The sequence below is a fragment of the Serinus canaria genome, chromosome 1A (assembly GCF_022539315.1).
Source record: "Serinus canaria isolate serCan28SL12 chromosome 1A, serCan2020, whole genome shotgun sequence".
Classification (NCBI taxonomy): Eukaryota; Metazoa; Chordata; class Aves; order Passeriformes; family Fringillidae; genus Serinus; species Serinus canaria.
Genome location: NC_066314.1, coordinates 65,990,474 through 66,014,600, shown reverse-complemented (window position 1 = coordinate 66,014,600; position 24,127 = coordinate 65,990,474). Strand labels below are relative to the sequence as shown.

The 24,127-nt window shown below is 49.2% G+C and overlaps 1 protein-coding gene across 1 annotated transcript in view; it reads right to left on the bottom strand.

Annotated features, from left to right (window-relative positions):
- The window catches only part of B4GALNT3 (beta-1,4-N-acetyl-galactosaminyltransferase 3), a 63,675-nt gene that overhangs the window by 4,518 nt on the left and 35,030 nt on the right, over positions 1 to 24,127 (bottom strand). Inside the window, exons 2-19 of the mRNA XM_050969926.1 lie at positions 20,305 to 20,408; positions 19,537 to 19,614; positions 12,949 to 13,044; positions 12,318 to 12,408; positions 11,368 to 11,468; positions 10,930 to 10,997; positions 10,329 to 10,407; positions 9,873 to 9,939; positions 8,051 to 8,185; positions 7,548 to 7,657; positions 6,975 to 7,075; positions 6,267 to 6,343; positions 4,686 to 5,685; positions 3,290 to 3,588; positions 2,321 to 2,474; positions 1,579 to 1,651; positions 979 to 1,132; positions 148 to 274 (exon numbers count right to left, since the gene is read on the bottom strand). Coding sequence (XP_050825883.1) covers positions 148 to 274; positions 979 to 1,132; positions 1,579 to 1,651; positions 2,321 to 2,474; positions 3,290 to 3,588; positions 4,686 to 5,685; positions 6,267 to 6,343; positions 6,975 to 7,075; positions 7,548 to 7,657; positions 8,051 to 8,185; positions 9,873 to 9,939; positions 10,329 to 10,407; positions 10,930 to 10,997; positions 11,368 to 11,468; positions 12,318 to 12,408; positions 12,949 to 13,044; positions 19,537 to 19,614; positions 20,305 to 20,408 — 2,914 coding nt within the window. The remainder of the gene's footprint in view (positions 1 to 147; positions 275 to 978; positions 1,133 to 1,578; positions 1,652 to 2,320; positions 2,475 to 3,289; positions 3,589 to 4,685; positions 5,686 to 6,266; positions 6,344 to 6,974; positions 7,076 to 7,547; positions 7,658 to 8,050; positions 8,186 to 9,872; positions 9,940 to 10,328; positions 10,408 to 10,929; positions 10,998 to 11,367; positions 11,469 to 12,317; positions 12,409 to 12,948; positions 13,045 to 19,536; positions 19,615 to 20,304; positions 20,409 to 24,127) is intronic.

Here is a 24,127-nt window from a genome sequence, read left to right as displayed (position 1 = left end):
ATGCTCAAAGCCTCTCCCTCACTGGCCAAGGTTATGGTGGCAGTAGTCATCTTAACCTCCTAGAACCCCACTCCCATGGTCATTGGTTCTCCAGGATCTGATGGGCTTCCCCTCCTGAGCACTTGAACAGTGACAGAGGATGCCTACCTGTCAAGGAGCTCCCAGTCCTCTCCTCCCCAGCGGTCCCGAAACTCTTTTGTGTTCATGCCTCCAATTTTGTCCAGATCAGACTTGTATATGCCCAGGAGACCAAACCCATTCACCTCCCAGTAGCCTGAGGAGAGCACAAAAGAGGCACAGCTTTGTTGGGGTTTTGAACCATTGATGGCTCCAGCAGTGCTGCTGGAGTGAGACTCAAACTACTTTTAGGACAACGTTGACACCAGGGACACTCAGCATCAAGGCAGAGTCAACCATGCCAACCAGCTTTGTGATTGAGAAAGGCTTGTGGACAGGCAGCATGGTCTGTCCCATCAACTTGCTAGCAAAGCCTCTCACATCTCCTGTCTGGCAACACAATTCCTGGACTGTCCCAGGTTCCCAGGGTTGCTCCTGTGCCTAGATGGCTCAGGATGGCCACCACTGAGGGAAATCCTATGCTGAACCACTTTTCTCTCTCTCACTTGGCCTGGTTTCCCTCACCCCTGGTCTACCAGCTCTCCTCAGGACAGGCTGTGCCCCCTAAGAAAAGAGAAATATGGACAGACAGGAATAAAGGACGGTTTTTCCAAGGTCCTTAAATCCATAAAGAGCCCTAGGAGACAACCAGGAGAAACACCAGATCAAGGGCTCTGCTAGCGTTTTGATCTCAAATTTCAGGTACCTGATGCTGTTAAGCCCCACCCTATGTATAACACACCCTCACCCTGTGGACTTGAAGTACCCCAAGCTCCCGACCCTGACAGTGCCAGAGGAACAAATGTAGAGGAGGCAGACACTTCCTTCTTTCCCCATTTCCCAAAGTCTGAGCCCTCTTACCATCAGGCCACTGTGGTGACATCCCACAGTGCAGCCTCATGACCATGGGTGCAAAGGCCATCTTGCCTTCCACGCAGTGCTTCCTGATGGAATCAATGACTCCAGCTGGGAAGTGGATGTGGAGGTCACACAGGAAGACAATGCTGTGCGGGTCCTGGAACCAATCATACCGGTTGGGGAATAAAAATAGATTGACTTTCAGTAAATATTTCTTGAGGGACAGGAAGACAGAAACATGGGAGTCAAAATCTCATTACTGCATCAGAAACTGAGATCCCAAGGGCTGGCAAAATGTCCATTGGCTGATAAATAATGAGTGTGAAATACCATGACTGTGACCTGGCAGAACCAGGATCACAAAGCTGCTACTGCTGAATTCCCTCCTGTCTGACAGTCCCAGCAGATGGACCAAGAATCAGAGCACAGGCTCCTCAGAATACAGAGACTCTTACTCGGAAGGACAGGAAACACATCTACATTTGAATGGTCTGCTAGGCTATTCCCTTCCCTGAAAACCAGCGTGTTCAGTACCAAAGGCAGGGCCAACACCAGACACATAGCACAAACGGCCCTACCCACCCAAGGCCCCCCAGAACTCACCGTTATGAGGTCTATCCCCGCCTGCAGCCCAGCAGAACGCTCAAAATTCCCTGTCAGCTTCAGGTACCGATAGCTGGGGGTCAGAGGGGAAAGGGAATTTCAGTGGCACAGGAGGCACTGCAGGCAGCACCACACAGCACTGGGCCATGGAGCTGCCCTCACCCCGTGCACCCTGTGGAGCAGAGGAAACCTTTGCTGGGGGAGTGCACTGCTCCCTGTCCCAGTCTGCCCAGAGAGTCTTGTCCCTGAACAGAGCCTAGCAAAACTCTTCTCAGCTCTAGCCCAGCTCTGCCCTAGGACTAGACCTGGAAACCCCTGGCACGTAACAGAAATGACCAGCCAAAGCTGTTTCAGATCAAAGCTGTTTCAGATCATTCCAGCAAACAGAGCTCTCTGTCCCACTTCTCAGAGCTTTCTTATCTTTTCTGTCCTCCCCCTGCCCCACCACTGGGAGACTTGCTTTCTCTTCTCTCTTGCAATCTTGAAAAAAGAGACAAATTCAATAAATTTAGCTGGAAGACTACACCAGGTAATGCCTTATACTTTTCTAACAGTGTTCCATGCATATATTGCATGCACATCATAACAAAAACACATTCTTGTGTACATGCAAGGTCTGGATGGATGGTCTGTGGTGTTCCAGCTGCAGCAAGCTGTGGCTGGTGAACAACGAGAGACTGCCAAATATGCTATTTGCAAGTTTATGTGTGAGTGGCTTTTTGTCACCAAGCAGTAGTCCCACCTGTGCAAGGTAGACCTTTTCAGAGCCTTCTCTACATCCATATCATCGCTGCTGTAGTCTGTGATGATGACGCTGAAGTGGGGATCCTTGGTGACTCGCAACAGCTCTTCCATGTCAGAGATGAACTGCAGTACCCAACGTGCCTGGTTCTTCACTGGTTGTATTGCAACAGGGGGAGAATCAAAGCAAACTGATTTAAATGGTGGTGTTTTTTCTCAACACACAAGGCTTCTTGCCTTCTGTTAAACTTCAACAACCTTTCAGGGATGATGTAATAGGCCCAGGCTGAAAACCTGGTCCACAGAGCCAAGGAATCAGTGTGGGTTCTTCCCCACCATGTGACAGGGGCTTTCTCTGAGCTTACAAGCCATGGCTGCTTAGGCCCTATATTTTTGAGGGTATTTAACTTTGAGAGAACAGAAATTGGAAGTGATCTATTGTATTTGCAGGGTGCCCTGTGGCAGGAAGGAATGATGAATCTGACTCCATGTTCTCAGAAGGCTAATTTATTATTTTATGATACTATATTATATTAAAGAATACTATACTATACTAAAGAATACAGGAAGGATATTTACACAATGCTAAAAAGATAATAACGAAACCTCGTGACTCTTTGAAGTCTTGAAACAGATTGGCACTGATTGGCCAAGGAGTCAAAATAATTCACACCGGAAACACATGAAACAATAACAATATTATTGTGGATAAACAATCTCCAAACACATTCCACATGTGAGCACAACACAGGAGAAGCAAATGAGATAAAAGTTGTTTTCTTTTTCTCTGAGGCTTCTCAGCTTCCCAGGAGAAAAATCCTGGGTGAAGGGATTTTTCCAGAGAATGTGAATGTGACACTGACCCAAGTAAGATGACTGAGACTGACTCAGACCCACTGTCCATGACTGCCCTCATGGGAACTGCCCACTGTGCCACCCCTCGATGTCCTGGGAAGGCAGATCCCCTCACCTGGCACCACGAAGTGAACCACGGCCTGGTGGTTCCAGGAAAACCCCTGGGGCCAGCACAGCTCTGGCTCATTCACCGCGGCCATCAGGTGCCGCCGGCGGCCCCACACCAGGTTCCTCATCCTCCTCTCGTCCTCCTCGTGGCTGCTGCTGCCCTGCCAGCCCCGGGCAAAGACGTACTCGGAGAGGCGGACGTGCCGCTGGCCCTGCTCCAGCAGCTCCAGCTCCAGCAGGTAGCGGCTGCCCCGCATGCGGTCCTGCCGCTTCTCCACGTTCACGATGCGCTGCAGCTGGAAGCGCCTGCAGGAGACACAGCTGGGGTGGGCACATCCTGGGCTTATCCCTCCCCCAGCTCTGCTGGGCTCCCTTCCTTTGGGCCAGCACAAGCCTTTCTGTCCCCAGCTCCTCCCTGCTTTGCTGCACTGCTTCTAAAGTTCCATGGGAATGTTTAGCACCTGTTTCTCCTAAATCCACAAGCATGTGGGATTAGACCTGGGATTCTAGCCAAGAGAAAAATATTTGGCAAGAGAAATGAAATAAAGGTGACACACAAAATAAGAAATGTGTCTGAATGATTGTGTAGGGCTGGTAATAGTGAGTGTGTTCAACACCACCTACAATGATTTTGGCACAAGGAGCATGTTTGGGCTGCTGAAACTGGCTCATGACACCTTATCAAATGAGAATATGGAGCAGGATTGAGCAATCGTACAGTAAAAACTGGCAGGAGCTATAGATTCAGAATGGCCAAAACTGGATGAAATGCCAGGTCATGCCCTTTCAGATCACAGCAAGAGTTTCTGCTATAAAACAGATGCTTGTGAGTTAAAAATCCTCAGAAAATCTTGTGTGTAATGGTCAGTTACACCTGGCTGTGACTGGTGTGACTCCGAAAAAGCCAATGTGATCTCAATATGTAGCATTAGGCCTACTTCCGGCAGGGATTAGAAGCTAATAACACCCATTCCATAAAACATCCAGGATATTGGTCACTTATGTATAGGAAGCTTAACACCAACTGAAACCAGAAAAGACTGGTAAAAAATTACAGAAGTTAAGGCTAGCCCAACACAAGGGTCAGGAGTTAGATTGTTTAGCTTATGGAGGCTAGAGGAAGTGTGTTTGTTTGCCAGAAGGAATGGTAAGTCTTGAGAAAAAAAAGAACCATACCAAGACCATGTAACAAAAGAGTACCAGCAAAAGCTGGTACCACTCCTCAGGAAAAAGAAGTGTGCCTGAAGTCCAATGTTTTACACAGATTCCTTGCCTGAAATCTTATTTACCACATCTAGTTCATCCTCTGATTCTCACCAGTTACTCACATAACAGGTATTCCCCATGCAGCATGGTAAACCAGCTCTGGGACAGTGCCCCTTGGTTTTCTCACTGCACCTTACCCTTTACTCCTCTGGTTGAGCTTCCTCAGGAAGACACGAGTAACTTCCAGGGCCTCCCTTTCTCTTAGCAGCAAATTTCCTGAGGTGTTGCACTTCAGGTCAATCCAGTCCGTGCGCAGCATATGGAAGTCCAGGTTGTTCATGCTGAAGGTCTGCTCCCAGTTGACCGCCTGGTCAAACACTGGTACGTAATCAAAATCCTCCTCATCTTCCTCCTCTGGCTCCCCATCCACCTCTTCCTCCTCTGCTGCTCCTCCAGACTTGCCCTTCAAAGGGGATATCACCTGTGCCTCTCCTTCACCCACATCCCCATTGTTGGCCACCTTCTGCTCAGCAATGTTGGACTGCACCTGGCTCAGCCACTGTGGCAGCCTAGGCTGCTGGCTGGGGCTGGCAGCACTCTCTGCCTGTCTCCCGGCTTTGCCAGAGACTGGGCCTCCTTTCCAATCTGGCACGGTGCCTGCTGGCTGCAGTCTGTCCTTTGTGGTGCTGAGGTCTCCTTGAGGTCCTACCCTGCTGGGAATTGTGACCCCTGAGTCCCTGGAGTGACCAAGAGACTGCTGCATTTGAGACACAGTCCTAGAAGGAGGGATTGTCCTTCTGACAGGCACTCTCCCCTGTGGAGCCCTGGCATGCTGCGGAGGGCTCCTGGAATTGTCTTTGACACCAGCTTTCACACGGGGTCTCTTCGTTACTGGGTTTCCCTCTAGGCCAGCCAGGCTGAGGCTTTGGTTGGCAGAGGCCAGCATGGCTGATTTGATACCAGACCTTTTTGTCCTCCTCCTCCGTATCTCCTCTCCTGCATCATCCCCCATGAGCGAGAGGAGCCGGCGGCGCTCCTGGAGGGAATAGTCCTGGTGGATATTGTCACTGCCCAGCACGCTGCTGGGAGCCTTGTCTGCTGGCCCTGCCCTCCCTGTGCCAGCGTGCTCAGGGGCACTGGTGCTCTCCACATCCTGCTCCTCGTACTGCAGGTCATCCAGGTTCCCCTCCTGGGAGCCTGCAGGATGAATCAAAGTTACACCTCCGGCATCCTCCCACTGCCTTCCCTGCCCAGGCACCCACCAGGCAGGGGGACAGCTCCTTCTCGCCTCTGCTCAGTGGTGTCTCTCCTGCTCAGAGGGACAGGGATGCTCTCCACGTAGGAGCCATGCTCTTGCTGCCACCAGCCTCTCAGCACCCATCACCCACCACTGCCAAAGGCTGTGGAGCTGTCTGGCTTTGCCCTCAGCTGTGGGTCTGGCCACAGCTCTGCAGGGCAGGTGTGACCATAGGCTGCCACACTGCACACCTCTGGCTGTGTTACTCCTGCCCATGTTTTTACTAGAATTGCACCTCAGCTAAGCTGTGGGCATGAGAGTTGTCATGTTGTCTACTGCAGCCCACTGTTTGGTGAGCTCCCACCCTGTCCTTAAGGGAAGTAAAAGTGGCAGCAAAAGTCTCCTCCCAGCAATCTGGCAGGGAAAGGCTGAGACTTCCTTGGCATGGAAAGTCAACAGCTTCCTTCAGCTGGTGCTGCAAGACCACACAGAAAAGTAACAGATAAAAGGATCCTCTGGGTTCTGACATTAGGGGCCCTACCTGGGTGCTCTGGCTTTTCTCCAGAGTCCAGGCTCTTCTCTGGCCGATCCATTTTCATGTACTTGTAAAATCCAAATCTGCAGAGAGAAGAGCAAAACACAAGTTTGATGAATGTTACTTTGCCCTTTCCTGGAAGAAGGAAGAAGATCCTGAGCACAGGGAAGCCATAATCAGCTATCTTACTGGGAAAGTGACCCTCTTTATCTTGCAAAAACCTCCTCCTGAAAGGCTGGGAGTCCTTGCACAAGATGTCTGATTGTTGCAGTAGGGAACATGCAAGTAGCAGCTCCCGTGTGGGGCCACCACTGGGATTTGGGCACCAGTGAAGATGAGTGACATGCATTTCTTCCCCCAAAGAGAGGCCTGGTGGTGGCCATAGTTTGGCTTTCACAGTGACAGCCATCAGCAGGCTCCAGCCACTTGCAGGCCAAGCTTGCTGGGAATACACTGCCTGATGTAAGAGAACAAACATGCTCTGACTCAGCCACTGGGTTAACAGTCCAAGAAAAGGGCTGGTAGCTTCCCCTTGAGACCTAAACATATTTTCACTAAAGTTATCAAAAGAAACTATAAATGCTCTAATGTTTTGCAAGACTTAGGGGATCTTAAGTAATTAAGAAAAGTCCTACAGAAGTGAGCATGAAATTCTATACCAATTCCAGCCTTCAAGCTTCTCCTCACCCTGCTAGTAACCCCAAATAATGCTACCTTTCCAAATAATAAGGGTTTTCCTGGTAGAAGCATTTGTTGTCTTTCTCCATGTGGCTCAGGCGGCTGTAATCATTTGGGTAAACAAAGGATAGATGAACCTGTGAAGAAGAGAGAAAGACAAAGTGAAAGCCTCATAAATGCCAGACATCAGACACAAGGTGACCTAGACATAGCTGCAGGATAACCAGCAGGAGTTTCTCACTCTTTCCAGTAGCAGGCTGTGAGAATGGAAGATAGAAGAAAGCAGAAGGATACATGTATGTATGCATGTGCCTTTTACCCTCTCCCTCAGCATCTGCCCACCTCTCTGTGAGCTTAAGTCCTACAACAGAGTGAGAAGTAACTGAGAGAGAGGTGGCCAAGTCCTCCTGAAGAGGTGTCAGTGGCTTTAATAATCCACACACACTACAGTCCCCACCAAGGAGAATGAAACCCTCAGCCATTGTGAGACTCCCTGCAAAGGCAGGGAGGCCTTTGGCTAACATGGGGCCTCAGGCCCCATGGCTAACAGGATTTCTTCTTCCTCCTTGTGTATCCCTGGGCACACAAGGGATAAGAAGTCCAACTTACGAACTGGAGCCCCTGGTAGCGCTGCAGAGGAAATCCATTCACCAGGTAGCTGGGCTTGTAGGGGCAGTCCGGCAGGGCCCGGCGCACGCGGGACTTGCTGAGCAGAGGCACTGCAGGGAAGGAACACGCAGGCAAGGGCTGCAGGAGGAGCCCTGCTGCAACCACACACCAGCATAGCTACTTCTGTCCCCGGGTTCTATGTATCCATGGGAAATATTAAGGGATAGATTAAACAAACCTTCTTGCACAGCTCAGCTCTTTACATTCCTTTAAAACGCTCACACAAAAATATGCTTGGGGTTGTTGTTTGAGCTGGATATCAGGAAAGAGGAGCTGGCTTTAGTCTGTGCTTTGACTCCTACAGTGACTGATAGCTGCCCCTCTCTTCTACACCAGGAATAAAAAGGCATGGCCTGGATAACTGCAGTGCAGGAGGACAATCTTTCCCAGCTGTGCTCCTGCACAGGCTGCAGTTACTCCCTCAGCTGCTTTCCAAGTCTCACCTTCATAAAGAGTGTCCCGGGGGTCAGGCTTCAACATGTCAGCTGGGTGTTCCCTGCTGCCAGCAGCCCAGCTCCTGCCAGTGGCCAGCGTCTGCGGGATGTGCCCAACCTCATCCATCTTCAGAAGCGTCTCATCTGGAGACCAGAGAGAGAACACAAGGGGGAGACAGGGGCTAACTTCCTCCTTGTCCTAAAAAGCACCTCTCTCCAGAGCCAGCCCTTTCCAAATGGCATTGCATCCGTGGCACTAATGTTGTTTCTGGCACAGGCAAAGGAAAGGCTCTGACCCAGAAAGCTGGAGATAGAGAAGCTGTGGGGTGGGAACACGGCTTTCACTGAAAGCAAACAAACACAGTGATGAAGAGTGGGCGAAAATTACCTCCTGCCTTGGATACACCATTACTGAACAGGCTCCATGCTGGCAGGAACTACTGGACACCTCTGTATTATTAGTACTAAGTTTTTTTTCAAAGGAGATGAAGAGAGATGAATGGGACGAGAAACCTGAGGAGCAAAGGAAGGACCTTCAGTGGCTGAGGAGGATGTTACTCCAGAAAGGGAATGAAGCCCCACAGTAAGCCAAGAAAAACAGGAAGCTCAAACTCAAGACTGGGTATTGGTTACATTTTTCCTTGGGTGCTGCTGTCAGAGGACTTCATGTCTCCATGGATCTTACTCTAAAATGAGGGAAATTGAATAAATATCCATGAAGGAAAAGCAATATCCTGCCAAAGGCACTGGTGGGCAACTTTAGGGTACTGAACTACATGGGACCCTAGAAAGAATGGAATGTCATGTAATACAGCCAAAGGCTAATATGAACAAGGGAAAAAACTATGAGCAGAATGCAACAGATAAAAATGAGACTTCAGCACTGCACCTAAAGTGAAGGGATCTTCTGGAGTGTCAGCCTTCTACTCTACAGGTAATGAGTAAGAAGAAAAAAAGCACAAGGAAAAAGGATGAAGATGAAAGACCGAATGGAAAGCCTAGTCCTAGCCATATGGGAGGTTTCAGAAAATACAGCAGCAGGTTGTGATCCAAGATACAGCAAACAGATGCCTTGATTACATCAGGGAGTCTTCCATGCACAAAAGGGCTGGTATGAAAAAAAGCCCAGAAATGTTGGAAGGCAACAGCAGCAGATATGGGAAGGGGGAATGCTGGCAGAGGAAAGTGATGATGACAAAGCTGGGTAAGGGTAAACAGGACTAAGGAGCTTCATAACTAATAACACCATACTTGATGTGCTAAGAAGGGCTTACAAAACAGGAGGGACTGGACTGATATGTTTGCAACAATCCAGCACCAACTGAAAGAGACCTGAGGCTGGGACAGAAGAAAGCAGCATCCCCCATCATCGCCAGTGATTCCCACTGTGTTCAGGACCCAGAGTGAAATCTCCTGAAGTGCCAGAGCAGCCCCTTCTCCCTGGTTGTGTCCAGCTGGCAGCACACCCCCACAGCTCCCATGTTTTGGGACTCATGTTCCCCCTGGCTCTCAACAAGCAATCTCCATCATGTGTTACTCTCAATCTACAACACTTCTCACCTTTGCAGACTCTCCTCTCTGCCCTTCCTCCCTAACTCTAGACTTCCCTGAAATAATGTTCCAATCTTACTTCTGATTCTCCCATGTTTAATAATGAATCACACTCTTGTCCAGAAGTCTTTCTCCTGAAGTGTCTCCACCTTTTTCTCCCAATGATGTGTATGCCTGGTATTTTCCTGGCTAGACAATGATTCATGGTGAAACACTGGATGCTGATACATTTAGGAAGAATGAGGAGGTGCTTGGGAAAACTTGTGATGAAGATACTTACTAGCAAAAAGGGAGAGATATTGGGAGTCAATGACTTTGAACTTTGCTTCTGGATCATTCAGTCTCCACTGGAACAGAGAAACACATTAAAATGAAGTACCTATGGAGTTAACCAAGCCTGAACAAAAGGAACACACTACCCCTACTAGGACCGAATTTACCCAGCAGCAAAAGACTGGGAATGAGCAGAGATCCCCCAGGACACATCCAAGCCAGGAAAGGCCAAAAAGCTGCAAAAACCCCAGAGAAGGCAGATCTATCCCAAGTAAGCAGAGAAAGGGATACTGACACATGGCCAGGACTATCTCACACAAAAGTAGGTAAGGGCTCTGGAAGGGATGAGCTGCATCTCATGCAATGAGGAGCTGAGGCCAGGGGAAGGAGGGAAATGGTTACAAACATCATTCCCTAGCTCTGTGGGGACACATATACAGGACCACCATTTCCACAGACTCACTGCCACTTCCACATGATCTGTTCCTCTGTCATCCTGCTTGTGCAGCACCTCAAAGTAGTACCTGCCCTCTGCTGACAACCTGCCAAGAACAAGGTGTCTGTCACCAGGAGCATTAAGGAACATTTCTTAGCTTGTCAGCAGACAATGAGTGCAGAGCAACCACACCCCTGAAACAACCTAATTCTCAGGGTAGGCGGGGTTAGTGCTGCCAAGAAAATTTAGATCCTGACTGTGAGATAGGCAGCTTCACTTATGCACCTGGAGCACTCCAGATCCTTCTCAGTTAATGCTGAATCACTCCCTCTCAGTGTGGCCTGCTGAGTTTTGGCCTCTAGGAAACCTGGCCAGTTCCAAGGCAGGAAGCTTGGGATATAGTTCATACAGGGGAGCCTGGATGTACTGGTGGTTGATTGCTCCAGGGAAGAAAAATTCAGTGTTGCATTCCTGCAGTAAATCAACAAGGCTTTGGCAGTACCCCAGAGTAATCCCTTTCTCTGTATTGCGAAACTCTTCAGGGCAAGCCTGAGTGCTTTTCCCTTATCCTTGTGATTTCCTGGTCATGTGCAGAGGTGGCTGGGACTGAGGGACTTTGCTCACTCACCTCACCATGTTTGACTTCTGGCTGTGAAATTTCCCAAACTCTCCTGGTGCAGTCCACTCCTTCCCTGTCTGTGAAGAGACAGAAGATGGCTCTAGTTAAGATGAGTTTCTTCCCTTGTTACTGCACTGAGAATGATAAAAAAGGAAAATTTAACTCCCTCTTCCCTCCAATTCCTCCTGGTAAGCCATCTGTGAAATCCATCACCTGTGGACAGATTTAAGTCCCTTAATTGTGGACAAGGGACTCCCAACAGCACTACCAAGAGGTAAGTGCCTTAAGATATCACATGTCATACCCCATCTGGCACCTGTGCTGATGCTGTCTGTAGTCGGGCAGGGAAAGAAACCTGGGTAGTCCAAGGAAGCAGTAAGGCAGGAAGGTCTCTGGAACAGGAACATTAAAGCCTTGATGGGAGAAGCCATGCAGCATGCACTGTACCTTGCCTACGCTGGCCAGCAGCTGGAGACCAGAGGGCTTTTCATCTGGACTCAGCCAGAACTCAGCATTGTCATCTGCAGCAATGGCAAACTGAAACTCCCCTGTTGAAAGATGGAGGGAGTAAGTAGAGCTTTGGGGTAAGGGCTTGTGCACAGAACAGATCCTGCTCCTCTAAAATGCTGTCTTTTAAAAAAAACCCTTTTTCCTGTGAGACCATCATCCCCTTCCCTTTTGATATAATCACCTTCCTGCCTTTGAACTCTCTACTAACTCTGCTGTGACTGAAAACAAACTTTACAGATGTCACTGGTTCAGTGTCCCTCCTGCACTGGCTTCACCTGACATCTAACCTGGAAAGCTAAGAAGCCTATGCAAAGCCTCCCCAGACATCCCTTTTGCTTCCAGAGCAAAATTTTGTATGAGATGCAGTGTTTGGATGGAGGAATGTGCACGTGGAGCCACAGAGGGGGACAGAGGTGCCTGAGGTTCCCCCTTTGTCCCAGGTCACGGGGATGGCAGCTGCAGGCTAGTGACAGAGGCTGAGTGCCAGCAGGCTGCTCGGGGCAGAGGCATGCAGCTGGGGGACACAGATGTCACTGCTGTCAGATGGCATTCATGGCAAGCAGAAGGGACATCACTGATGGCACGGACAGTCCTGGCCATGCCAGGGAGCGAGGCAAAGCTCAGGGATTGTTTGTGGCCACATTCATGCATGCACAACAGCATTGTTATTTATCAACATTCCCATCTGCTTTCTCCTGTGCTTCTCCTCACCAGGGAGGAGGCAGACGTGTTTTCAGCCACGCCAAGGCCATGGCCAGTCACACACACCAGCCACACAAGAGACCTGTGTTAGGCTTGACAGGGTGAGGGCACCAGTGGTTCAGTACCAGGAGGGGAGGCAGGGGAAGGTGACAAGAGACACGAGTGAAGGCACTCAGAGCCCTCACCATCAGTGAAAGGATGCAGGTAACCAAATATGCGGAGACCATAGTTGGTCCATTTTGGGGACACGGCCAACTTCTTCAGCATAGTTCTTGTCTGAAATGGAAAAAGAAAAAATTCATAAAAGTAATTTTAGATGTGACAGGAAGAAGGGAAGAATCAAAAACCTTGGGATGGGTGGGCAGAGGGTTTTCTGTGAGAGGAGGATAGAAGCAGAGAGAAAGAGCCAACCAAGTAGGAAATGAGATGGAGCAGGTACTGCTGAGAAGGGGATGCACTGAGATGGTGGGCACAGGACATGGCATTCCCTAGCCACTTGCAAGGAGAGCAAGTGGCTAGGGAATGCCACTTGTCCCAAATCCAGGGCTCCTTCAGCCTGTAACTGAGCCCTGGCAGGCCAGCAGGTGTGAAACGACCCTCCCCTGTGCAGCAGAAAAGCTGCTGCCCTTGAACCCTTCTGAAAGCTTCCTGCTCCCTCAGCAGGAGGACACAGGAGGTGGTTGAGAGGGAGGCAGTGAATTTTAACAAAAAGCAGGACAGAGGGAGGAAAGGGCAGGATGTGAAGGGAACAAGGGTGATCCACCTGGGAAGCTGAGCTGGGAAGTGCAGGACAGTGGAGGTCATGGTCTTACTCACGTGAGGGAAGAGAGGGAAGTGGAGGTTTCTCCTGAGCTGCTCGATGGAGCTGCCACACCAGTCCTCAAACACGTGCAGGTTGGCCTGGCCCTGGAACTAGAAGGCAGAAGTGGGGCACCATGAACTGTTGCATCCAACCCCTGTGTCCCTCCTCTGCTCTGACAGCCTTGGCCATGGCCCCTGGAGTGCTTGGTCTGCAGGAGACATGGGTCCAGAGCCCTGCAGCTCATCTGCTGAAGGTGTGGGGCTGGCACACACACACATCTGAATGGCACCAGGGAACTGTGCTAATAAGGGGACATCTCAGTTCCATGGCTGGGCTCTGCTCCATCAGGGAGGGGCTGTGCTCTGAGGCCGTGGTGTGCAACACACTGCAGGGTGGCAACAGCTCCCCATGATGTAACACTGATGTTCTGCAAGAAGGTGTTTTGGACTCCCTCACCATCTCAGGGTTATTTTTCCTGACCTGAGGAAGAAGGGACACCCTAGGGAGGGGAGATGGCAGATCACCTTCTCAGAGCATGATATATAGGTAAAGCTGATGAAAGACATTGAGGACAGGGAGATGGAGGCCCAGCAGAACAGGGAGCAGCAGCACAGGCAGCTCAGTGGGCAGCATAGCCTCTGTGTGTCTGCAGAGACACAAAAACTCTGAGGGAAGTGGGGGTTCCAGCCTGGACAGCACAGGAGGGTGTGCAGTGTGAGTACAGCTCCCTGCTATGCAGCCATCCCCATCAGGAGAGGCTGCCACTGTCCAGCTGAGACCTGGAGCACAGGGAAAAGCTTGCTGGCCACTGTGGGACTTCAGCAACACACTCCTCAAAGGACAGACTTCACTTCTGTCAGAGCCATTCAGAAGGGACTCTCTGTCTGCTCCCCAGCAAAGTCCAGGCTTTCTGCCTGCAGCCAGTGGAGCTGGATACTGAAACCCTCCTTGCAGGACTGGCATCCAACAGTGAAGAATAAATAAGCTGGAGACGGTACAAGCTACCTTAGATGGCAAAAGGCTGAAGAAAGGAATAGGTTGCCTTGGGACTGGGGAGGTTTTGCTCTGGCTGTCTTGCCTATATAAGGGCTGTGGGAGCAGGGCTGAGGAAAGAGCCTGAACAGCACCCAAATGTCTACAGATGGCAGCAAATTCCTAGTTTTTGCTGGGGAGGCTCTAGCAAGCCTGCAGTAGTACAGTGGAGGAGGGTCCAACCTCTCTGTGCACTTCTGCCAGAGAAACTTCTTCACTGAGTTATTTTTCCCAGGATGGTGGGTTTGGGGTGTTTTAAAATAAACTGTGGCCTGAAGGAAGGCTGTGAAGCAGATTTGACTTCACAGCAGTAATGCTCCTTGCGAGCTGTGGACTTTGGTTGTGCATGGGAAAACCATTTCTGTGTGCCAGGCAAAGCACATTGACAACCACTGCTGCTCTGGAGTGGTCTCTTGTCAGCCCTCTCTCACTGGTGTCCCCAGTGGCAGGGCTTGATGGATGTCTGCAAGGCCATGATGCCCTCCACAAGCATCTCCTCCCCTTCCCTCCTCTGCTGACATCCATCAGCCTGGATTCTGCCCACCAGACGAGAGGAAAAGCAGCAAGACAAGGTGGATGGAATTCCTCAGAGCAATGGACAGAATCAGAGTGGAGGACCGACAGGGCTCAGGGTGATGGAGGCAGCCAAAAGAAACCTGGGACTGTGCAGGAACTTGTGATACAAATAAATCATTGCAAGCATGACAAAAACTGAATTGGAATTTAATTGCTCTGCAGTCCCTTGCCCCTTGGCCAAATCCAGGTTCACACCCAAGGGTCTTAAACTGCTTTTCTCAGCCAAATCAAATAATGACAACTGCTGTTTCTTGTGGAACATGAAGTGAGAGGAACAGGCTAGGCTCCCACAGAGAATCACTGCCAAAAGCTGAGTCCTATGGAAGTCTGCTGCTACCCACAATGATGCTGGTTTATGGGGTTTTTTTTGAGAATTGCTTGCACACCGCAGGCAGCAGACTCAGAGCTCTATGAAACACAGCACAACACTCCCACACTGTGGACAGGCTGGCATTGCAGTTCACTCAAGCCAAAAACAGATCCCAGGGATGATCTCAAAGCTCAGGACTGCAATGAAGCTGGGCTGGCTTTGACATGGGGCAGCCCAAATGCAAAACCAGATATCTATGAGGCAAATCCCAAAACACTGGCTAGAGTTGCTCAGGTGTTTGCAGAGTAAAACTTGGACCAGTCCCATTGCAATACAAAACTTCACTGCAGTTTGGCAGTATTAGGGAGAGGGAAGCCTAATAAAAAATAAGGCAGACAGCACTGTACTAGGTACACCATCAATACTTACAGAGATAATTCCTGAGATTTCTAGCCCAACACTTACCTCCAAAACCTTTACAAAGCCTCCACAGAGGAGATTCTGGCAGGAGTTAATGAGATTGCCTTGCTTTCCTGCACTCACAGCTACTAGAAATAATTAACTGGTAAATAATAAGTATTTCTTGCATGTGATTTTAAAATCGTTTCTAAATCAAATAATTTTCTTCTGAGTAAAGACAGCTTAGCTTAGTTTCTGTTTCCTCTTAAAGGGCAAAAAAGAACATTACTGACAGATAAGTGCTGGCTGCCCAAAGTGCTGCTTTGGGACTGAAAACTGAGCTAGGCTTTAATTTTAGGCCCCCACGAGTCATCAGCGTGGCAGCTGTTTTGAAACTCTATCACCTCTGTCCCTCCAACTCAATTCACAGCTGCCCATTACAGGCAGCTGAGAAATTCTTCTGTTTGCTATATGAGTACCTTCTCATGCAACACACTGTAAAACTCTCCTGCTTGGGGCTTTTGCAGGTTGCAGTTATAGAGCAACATCACCACCAATTCCCAATTCATGTGCACAGAAATGTCAATGGATTTTCTAAAAAAAATATGTTTTTAAGAACATGATTCCAAAGCATGGTTACTGCATTTGACTTCCCAGCTTGCCTTATGTATGACTTCCAACCTGTCCCTGTTTGGCAATGGGCTGGAAATTTAGGACCTGGCAAGCAACAAGTTCCCCTTCTTCCCTTAAAACCCTCTGCTTTGAAAATTCTGGATAGACTGATTTGGCCAGAACCAGGAATAGAAGCCACGACTGTGAGTATTCAAAGGAGCTGGTATTATGATACCTTCCCACTTAGAGGGCATCTCCTGCCCTTGAGGATTCTCCCTGTCCCAACACCTTTCCCCATTCGCTTATCACCCTGCTGAAATAGTGGCAGTGCATGATCCCAGCTCAGGCCCAGAACAGGCACAGGTCACACAGCAAGGGCACCAGAACAGACACAGTGTGAGTGTGCCCTGGAGCACAGAGCACAGTGTGAGTGTGCCCTGGAGCACAGAGCAGGCACAGTGTGAGTGTGCCCTGGAGCACAGAGCAGGCACAGTGTGAGTGTGCCCTGGAGAACAGCACCTGAGCTCTTCTCCCCAGGGAGACTGGGCAGGCTGACACCCTCTGAGCACTGTGCCACAGGTCCTGTAACAGCACTGTCCCACCAAGGGAGAGCTGAACCCTTACAAGGGCAAGGAAGGGACAGCTGGGCTAGGCCCTTGCTTGGCACTGATGCAGCTGTGGCCCTCCAGGGCTGTGGGAGCATGGCTGGCCTGAGCCCCAGCCCAACCCTCCCCACTGAGCGCACTGCAAAAGTGTCTGTCTGCAATCCTAGGTTGCAGTAAAACATTTTGGTATTTCTGCTTCCATGTTAGATTCTTAGCCCCTGCTACAAGAACTGACCATAGAGGAGGATCAGGAACACAGACAACCCAGACCTCTTCCTAGCCCAAACCCTATCATGTCAAAACTAACTGGGGGATGGCACCACACACCCAGGGGCTCCTGCTGAGCAAGGAGCCCAGGGACAAAAGCTTTGGGCAAGCAGCAAAGCTGAGAGAGTTACAGCAGCAGAGACATGACCTCCTACCCTGTAATTGGAGCAGGATGGAGAGGAGAAGCTTTCCTAATTTAATCCTGGACAGCTTTGGCATCACAGAGGCAAATCAGCTGCATAGCTGCACGCAGCCCAGGGAATGATAAACAGGGCACAGAGAGGGCCTGAGCCACAGAAGAAAGGCGACATTGTGCTGCCAACTAGAAACTCCTGAGTTTATAAGACTCTTCTGTCTCCTCAGAGTGGCTGCAGCCCCTCCTCCTGCCTGGCCCAGCTCCCCTGGCTGGGTGACATCGAGCAGCCAGCAGCTGGGCTTGGTGGCATGCTCTGCTGTGCTGGGCACTTGTGGGAATCCATCAAGACAAGTTAGCAAGACAGCCCCTGTCTGGATGGGCACGAGTAGACAAGGAAGGGACATCAGCAGAGACAGAGTGAGCAGCAATAGCTTTGTCTTTCAGTCCTCTCAGGAAAGGATGCTTCCTCTTTGGGCAGGTTTGGTAGCAGGACATCACTCCAGAACAATCCTTTGGTTTTGTGCAGCACCTGTGCAACTGTGCATGCACCCCAGCACTGCCCAGACCTTTCTCCTCTCAGAGCTGAGCAGATGCTTTTAGAGAGGTAAATGAGAACAGCCTGGCTAACCTTTCAGTCATTTTTCTCAAAGTCCTGCCCACACCTACAGCAGGGTCAAATGGTGACACTCATACCCCACAGTGAGGTCTGCCCTGATGATAGCCAGGAACATTTCTGAATTAATGAAACAAAACACCCCACACCTCTCCAGCCTGGGCAGGCAGTGTGTGATGCTGGGAGCTGGAAGAGACAGTAAGGATAACAACCATCATGTGCACAGGCATCTTGAGGAACCAGGAGCAAGGGTGAACCCTCCTTTCCCCCAGGTGCCAGAGCAAAATTTCAGTTTGGGATTTCCAACAAGCACACTTTCCTACCACATTATCCAAGGCTGAAGACTTAAGCTGCCTATCTCATATCCTGAAACTGAGAGAGGAAAATTGAAACCTGTCCTTTTTTGGCAATGCTAGCTGCCAGCTCACTCTGCAACCCTGTTAATTATTTATGTTCTTCAGGAATATGCCTCTCTATTAAAACAAAGCCCAGCTCCCTGAGCTGTGTGAGGCAACCCGGTGTCCCTTGCCCCAGGAATCAGGCTGCAATTAAGTTATTAGAGATGCTGTGGGAAGGGCACAAGGGGATTACAGACCCAGGGTAATTAATTTGGGCAGAGTCACAGAAAAACTTAATCCCCAGGCTGGGAGAAATTTCAGTTGGTGGTTGGGAGGACAGCAAGCAGCTCTGTACAGAGCTGTATTTATGGATCCCTCTCCACCTCCTGCAGCTGATCCTGGTGAACCACTGGCCTCTGTTGGCAGTCAGGAGGACTCTGCTGACCCTCTGGGCACACACAGTGCTGCAGCAAGGGCAGGAAATTTTGCCTTATACAGCCAAAGAGAAAAGTGGCCAGGCCACAGAGTGCAACTCTAACCTGGTAAAGGCTCACTGCACACCACAGCTGGCCACTCTCCAGATTCAATGTGCTCTGGGAAATCTCTAGAGAGGGGATCAGAGACACAAGGCAAAGCCTCAGGGAAGCTGGGAGATGCCACACAGAGCCTGTATCACCCAGTGCCGTGGGAGAGAGGAGCAGCAAATGCTCAGTGTCATCCCTGGACACAGCAGCAGCCCTGTCCCTGACATCCTGCTGGCTCTTGGCCAGCAGCTGCTGATCTGGAAGGCAGCCCTGCCTGCAAAGCCCTGCAGCTGGAGAAGACCCCAGGCTCCAGCTGGGACCAGCACTCCAGAGCCCACACTCTGACACAGATCAGATCAGTGGCCTGATCTGGTTCTGGGCACTGCAAGGTGGCTGATGCTGCCTGCTGCCAGGAAAGCCAAGGCTGCAGGGACCTGAACTGCTCCTTGCTGTGGCTGGATGGATACACTCTCCCTCCATTACCAGTGAGATCTGGAGATCTGAGTGCAGGGCCAGCAGCCTGCTCCCTCCCCTGGGGACTCACAGAGGCTCCTTAATTTGTGCAGGTCTCTAATCACCTTGAGGAATTTAGTGAGCTGGCTCCATTAACTAAATGCCCCCCGGCTGGTGTCCCTCTCATTAGAAGCAGGCTGCATTGCTCCCTTATCTGAAGAGGAATCATGAGATAAGGGATCAGGGAGGAAAGAATAATTGAGGCATGAAGGAAACAAAGGAGTGTTTACCCCAGCCTGCAAGGGTCACCAGAGAGGGTCTCTGTTCACGGAAGTGCCACTGAAGTGGAGAAATCTCCACCTGTGACATGCAGGGATGGCAAAAGCCAGAGCAAGAGCAGTGGGACACTTCTGTGTGCCATGAATTAGCTCATTTAATGATTGACCCTACACACCCCAGCCCTGAATAAACTTCACTTTTCAGGAAGGTAGAGGGCTGCCTGGAATTGCAGGTGGGTGCCTGGAGCCTTGAGAAGTCGTGGAAACACCAAATTATCTGGAATCCTGACACTCCAGTCTTTCCAGATGATTACTCAGGTCTGTAAGTGTCATTAAGCAGGGAGTGGACTTCTAGTAAAGTGAATTAATTTCCAGCCATACCTCCCTGCCTTTAATTTTTGCTCTACAGGTCTGTAGCCATAACTCCCCTCACCCAAAATGATGGAGAAAGGCACCCACCTCTGGCATCCATGGGACAGGGCTGCTAACAGCTGCATAATTGGATTTATTCCTCCCACCTATTTGCAGCTCTTGGACCTGAAACACAAGAAGAGAAAAGTCAAAATAACCTGAAAAATGGCACAGCACTGACATGTACAAGGTGGTTCTACACAAGCTCTACAAGATGGTTCAAACCTTGTCACAAGAACACAGGAGAAAATAAAACAAGTTTTCAAGCTCCCTTTCCAAAGGACAAGCCAGATATCATGGATGTAACAGGGTGAAAATGCTCCCTGGCTTTTTTGACAGTACATCTACATGGTGAACTGCTGAAGGAAAAGGATACCAGTATTTTATAACTGCTTGCTAGAGGTAACTTTAGCACAGAGTTAAAACTTAGGTCATTCTCTGGTTTTTTTTTCCCCATCTATGTTTCAAGAATGTTCAAGCAATAGCTCTTCCAGCACTGCCTTCACTCAACAGTACTGAGATGTGCTTCACTGGAGAGCAATGAACTCTCTCTTGACCTTTCACTTCTGCTCCTATCTTGCCTCCCTGTGCCACAAGCCCAGCCAGCTTCATCCCACCCCCGTGGCTTGGTACATCTAAAATACTTTAACTGACTACAGTGGAGCCATTGCAGGTTCATGTTGCTGTGAGTCAGCTCAGATTTTGCCTGTGGCACGCTCTCCTTCCTGTGTGAAGAGAGAGCTGTCTCTTGGGGCCAGCATTAGAAAGGAAGGACTGCCCTTCTTCATGTTCAGAAGGCAGCCCAAGAGTCCTCACCTGGTGCTCCAGCTTCTGTGGATAGTCCAGCTGAAGGCTTGTATCCCCTCCTGGGGCACCTGTGTCTGACAGAACCTTAGCAAGCTCCCTCCAGCTTTCATATCCTGTACAGAGGAAACAGAAAGGTGTCAGGAAACAGAAAGGTGTCAGGGAACTCTTTTTCTTAAAAAAAAAAAGTGTAGCAGTCACCAGTATGAACTGGTCTTTCAGAGATGAGAGACCTCTAACAGTCTGGAATGGTCCAGCAGAGACACGGAGTTGTTTTATATTGCTTGGAGTTGGCAGACTGGCAGAGAGAAAAACTGCCTGTATTTTCCTTAAAAGCTCTTCCCTCCTTCCTAATAATTTGCTATTTAAATAAAGATTCATAGTTCTAAGACAGATATCAGAGATTTCATTAATCACCACACAACTAGGAATATTTTTTAGATTACTCAGATAATCCCAGTAGTCAAACTAAAGATAAATTTTTATTAATTAGCACTGCCAAAGAAAAATAAGACAATACCTAGATTATTAATTAACTTAACCATCAAAAGAATATTATTCTTATATGCACCTATTTTCACAATAGAAGCTTCAATTTTCTCTTCTTGAAGGAAATTATGGATACTCATATGCCACGCCTAAAATATTAGCAGTGATGCAGTCAAGGACACTGCTATTCAAGCAAAGTCACCTTCCAGGTTCAAAGCAACTTCATTTGCAACTCCCTTCCCATCTCATTCTGCTCAATCCAGAAGTCAGGATCAATTCTGATTTCCTTCCAAAGCTTCAGTGACCTCCTGGGTTTAGGAGGAACAAAGACAAGCAGATGCACCTTGTAGCTCTCTCTGTGCCTGCTGTCCCTATCACCAATGAGACAGTGCTGCTGAGCACAGCTCAGACCTCCCAGCAGTGCTACAGTGCCTCACACTATGTGGTTTTCAGATCTGAGAAACATTTTGGCACTTAACCAGTAAGTGACCAGCCTGCCAGCAGCTCAGCACTGTGCCCATGGCAGCTCCAAAACCTCCATAAGCCCTGGCTTCTCCCAGGCTGGTGACAAACCAGCTCAATACCCACACCAGGGAGAGCAGCCAGGCTCTCGTCCCCATTTTCTTTACAATTGGAAATCATTCCCAAAGCTCTAGGAAGACCAAAGAACTTGGCTGCCTTGGGAACCATCCCATTCCCATACAGGGAACTGCCACTGATATGTTTTATGAAAAATCCTTTCCTTAGGATTTTTCCTCCTGAGAAGCTGAGAGGCCTCAGGAACAAAATGTAAACGATTCTCTGCTGCTGTGGAATGCAACAGGTGGATCTGGGATTGGTCGCATGATTGGTTTCTAATTAATGGCCAATGCCAGTCCAGCTGTCTCAGACTGTTTCCGTCAGTCTGAGCCTTTGTTATTCATTCCTTTTCTATTCTTAGCCAGCCTTCTGATGAAATAATTTCTTCTATTCTTTTAGTATAGCTTTTAATATAATATATATCATATAATAAATAAATATCATATAATAAATCAAGCCTTCTGAAATATGGAGTCAAGATTCTCATCTCTTCCCTCATCCTGGGACCCTTGTGATTGCCGTCACAGGGAACTATCCCAACAGCTTTAAGTCTGAGTGTTCAGATGAATGGTCTGAGCCTTTTACACTATTCCTACAGCCACGAGTGGCAGGAACACACCCTGAGAGGGACGGACTGCTGGGGAAACACCTGCTGTTCTAAAGGCAGCACACCCATTTCACCCAATCCACCCACCTACACCCTGCCCACCCAATCTGCATCACAGGAGACTCGCTGTGCCCTAGGCAGGAGCATGCTCCATCTGCTTGCTTTGGAGGGGGCTTTTTAAGCCACATGGCTTAGATCATCTCCCAAACACCTCTGGGCTACACAGGGGCCAAGGCAAACCCCAAACCACCCCAGGAACTAGAATTCACAAACAGCCCTTTGCCAGATCCCCCTCCCTGGCTGTGCTAAGCTCTTGGCCAGTTATTGTAACTACAAAGAGGCTTGCAAAACTGTCTCTCCTTGCTCCTGAATCCCACGGGGTCTGGCAGATGTGGGCAGAAAGCTGCCTCCTATGATGTGCTGATCAAAGGGGGGCAATTAACAAAAAGAAAGTGCAAAAAACGTGAAAAACATTAAAATAGTCAGAGATTCAAGTGAGAGAAGACTCAGAGCCAACAGGGCGTCCTGCTTTCCTGATGGGGGTGTTGGCTTGGATGTATGGGTTTCATTCAGGCCTGCTGGATACTGAACAGTCACAAATTTCTGATCAAGATCTTCTCACCCCCAGATTCTGATTTGAAGCTATGCATTTAAATTTATGACTAAAAATAGCAAGGTCAGTATTTATCTTCTGCATTAGATTTTTCAGTTACTGGGTGAGTAACCTACTGATTAATGCAGCTAACCACAGCCTGTGCTTCATGGACTGACTGTCATGGGAAAAAAGGAGAAATTCCTTTGTCTTTATATAATTCTATGTGTAACTAGTGAGTTTCCCCCTAGTTCAGAGCAATGAGGCAGAAACTACAGTTTGTGAGAGTCCTGCAACTGGACACACTTGGAATGGGGCTGAAACAGATTTTAGTTCATGTGAAATTCAGCACTTGCTGCTTTGAGGGCTCTTTATAATAGTAGGAGAACAGCAGGCTTTTTTTTTCAGAGAACAGACCCATAGAACAGTAGAATATCCTGAGTTGCAAGGGGGCCACAAGGATCACTGAAACCCAGCTGGCTAGAGAGGAAACAAGTAAATCAGGGGGAAAAAAATAGGCAACAGAAGTCAGTTCACCCTGGAGATTCACAGAGGAAAGACACCAAGAGCAGCAGGTTTTTTCCTCTTGTGCAGAGGGGAGAGGTTATTTGGTTTCACTGTTCAACTCAGCACTTCACTGCCCTGTGGAATAAGCTCAGGACAAAGCATCAGTAACCTGCCTCTCCTGAGAAGGGCTGCTGGCCACCACAGCCAGCCACTCTGGCTGCTCCATGGCTGGCATGGAGCCTGCCTCCCTGCAAACACAGAAGCCTGGCTGCACAGAAGTGCCAATGGCTGACATTTCTTTGACCCTTGGAAAAGAGAAGAAAGGGAGGCAATTCTCTGTGTTGTACAAATATTTAACTAACACATCAGCCAAGCACAGAGCAGACAAAGGAGCTACGAATTAATCTGGAGGCAGTGATTTCCTTGCTGGGTAATTTGTGCTTTGACAAGCCAATTCTCCAGCATGGTAGGAAATGATTTTCAGAATATAATAGGATCAACACTCCCCTTAGAGAAAGTTCTTGGCATTCCAGTTCCTTCTGAAAAGATTGGCTTTTCCCTGGGGGTCTCCACAGGACACCCTTGAAGAAGGACCTGGTTTTGCCCATGCTTTCCTCACTAAAGGGAGGAAACCACAGAAAATTCAGATCAGCTTCCTGCAGTCAGAACAACTCCCAAGGCCAACTGCTCACCAAGGTTTTCTCTACAGCATGTCACAGGATTCAAGGCATGGCCTTGCAGGTCTCCACTGCTGTGTGACAGCTGGAGAGGGGAGCCCTGAGGCCACATCCACTGGCCTGTCTCAGGAGCACCTGGGCAGGAAGATCTACCACAGGCTCAGCCTGTCCTCAAGCTCTCCCTGAGCACTGCTCCCTGCCTTGAGCACTCTCTTGATGGCTACTTAAAGTCAACAAGACTTGGCCTGGAAAAAAGCAGTAGTCAAGAACTAAAATACTTCAGCAAACACTTGAGTGTTGCTAAGAAAGAAGGCCAGGACTATTAGTTTTGATGGTTTTGCTCCAGTCCCTCTACAGATCTGGTTCTGGCTAAAAAAAAAAAAA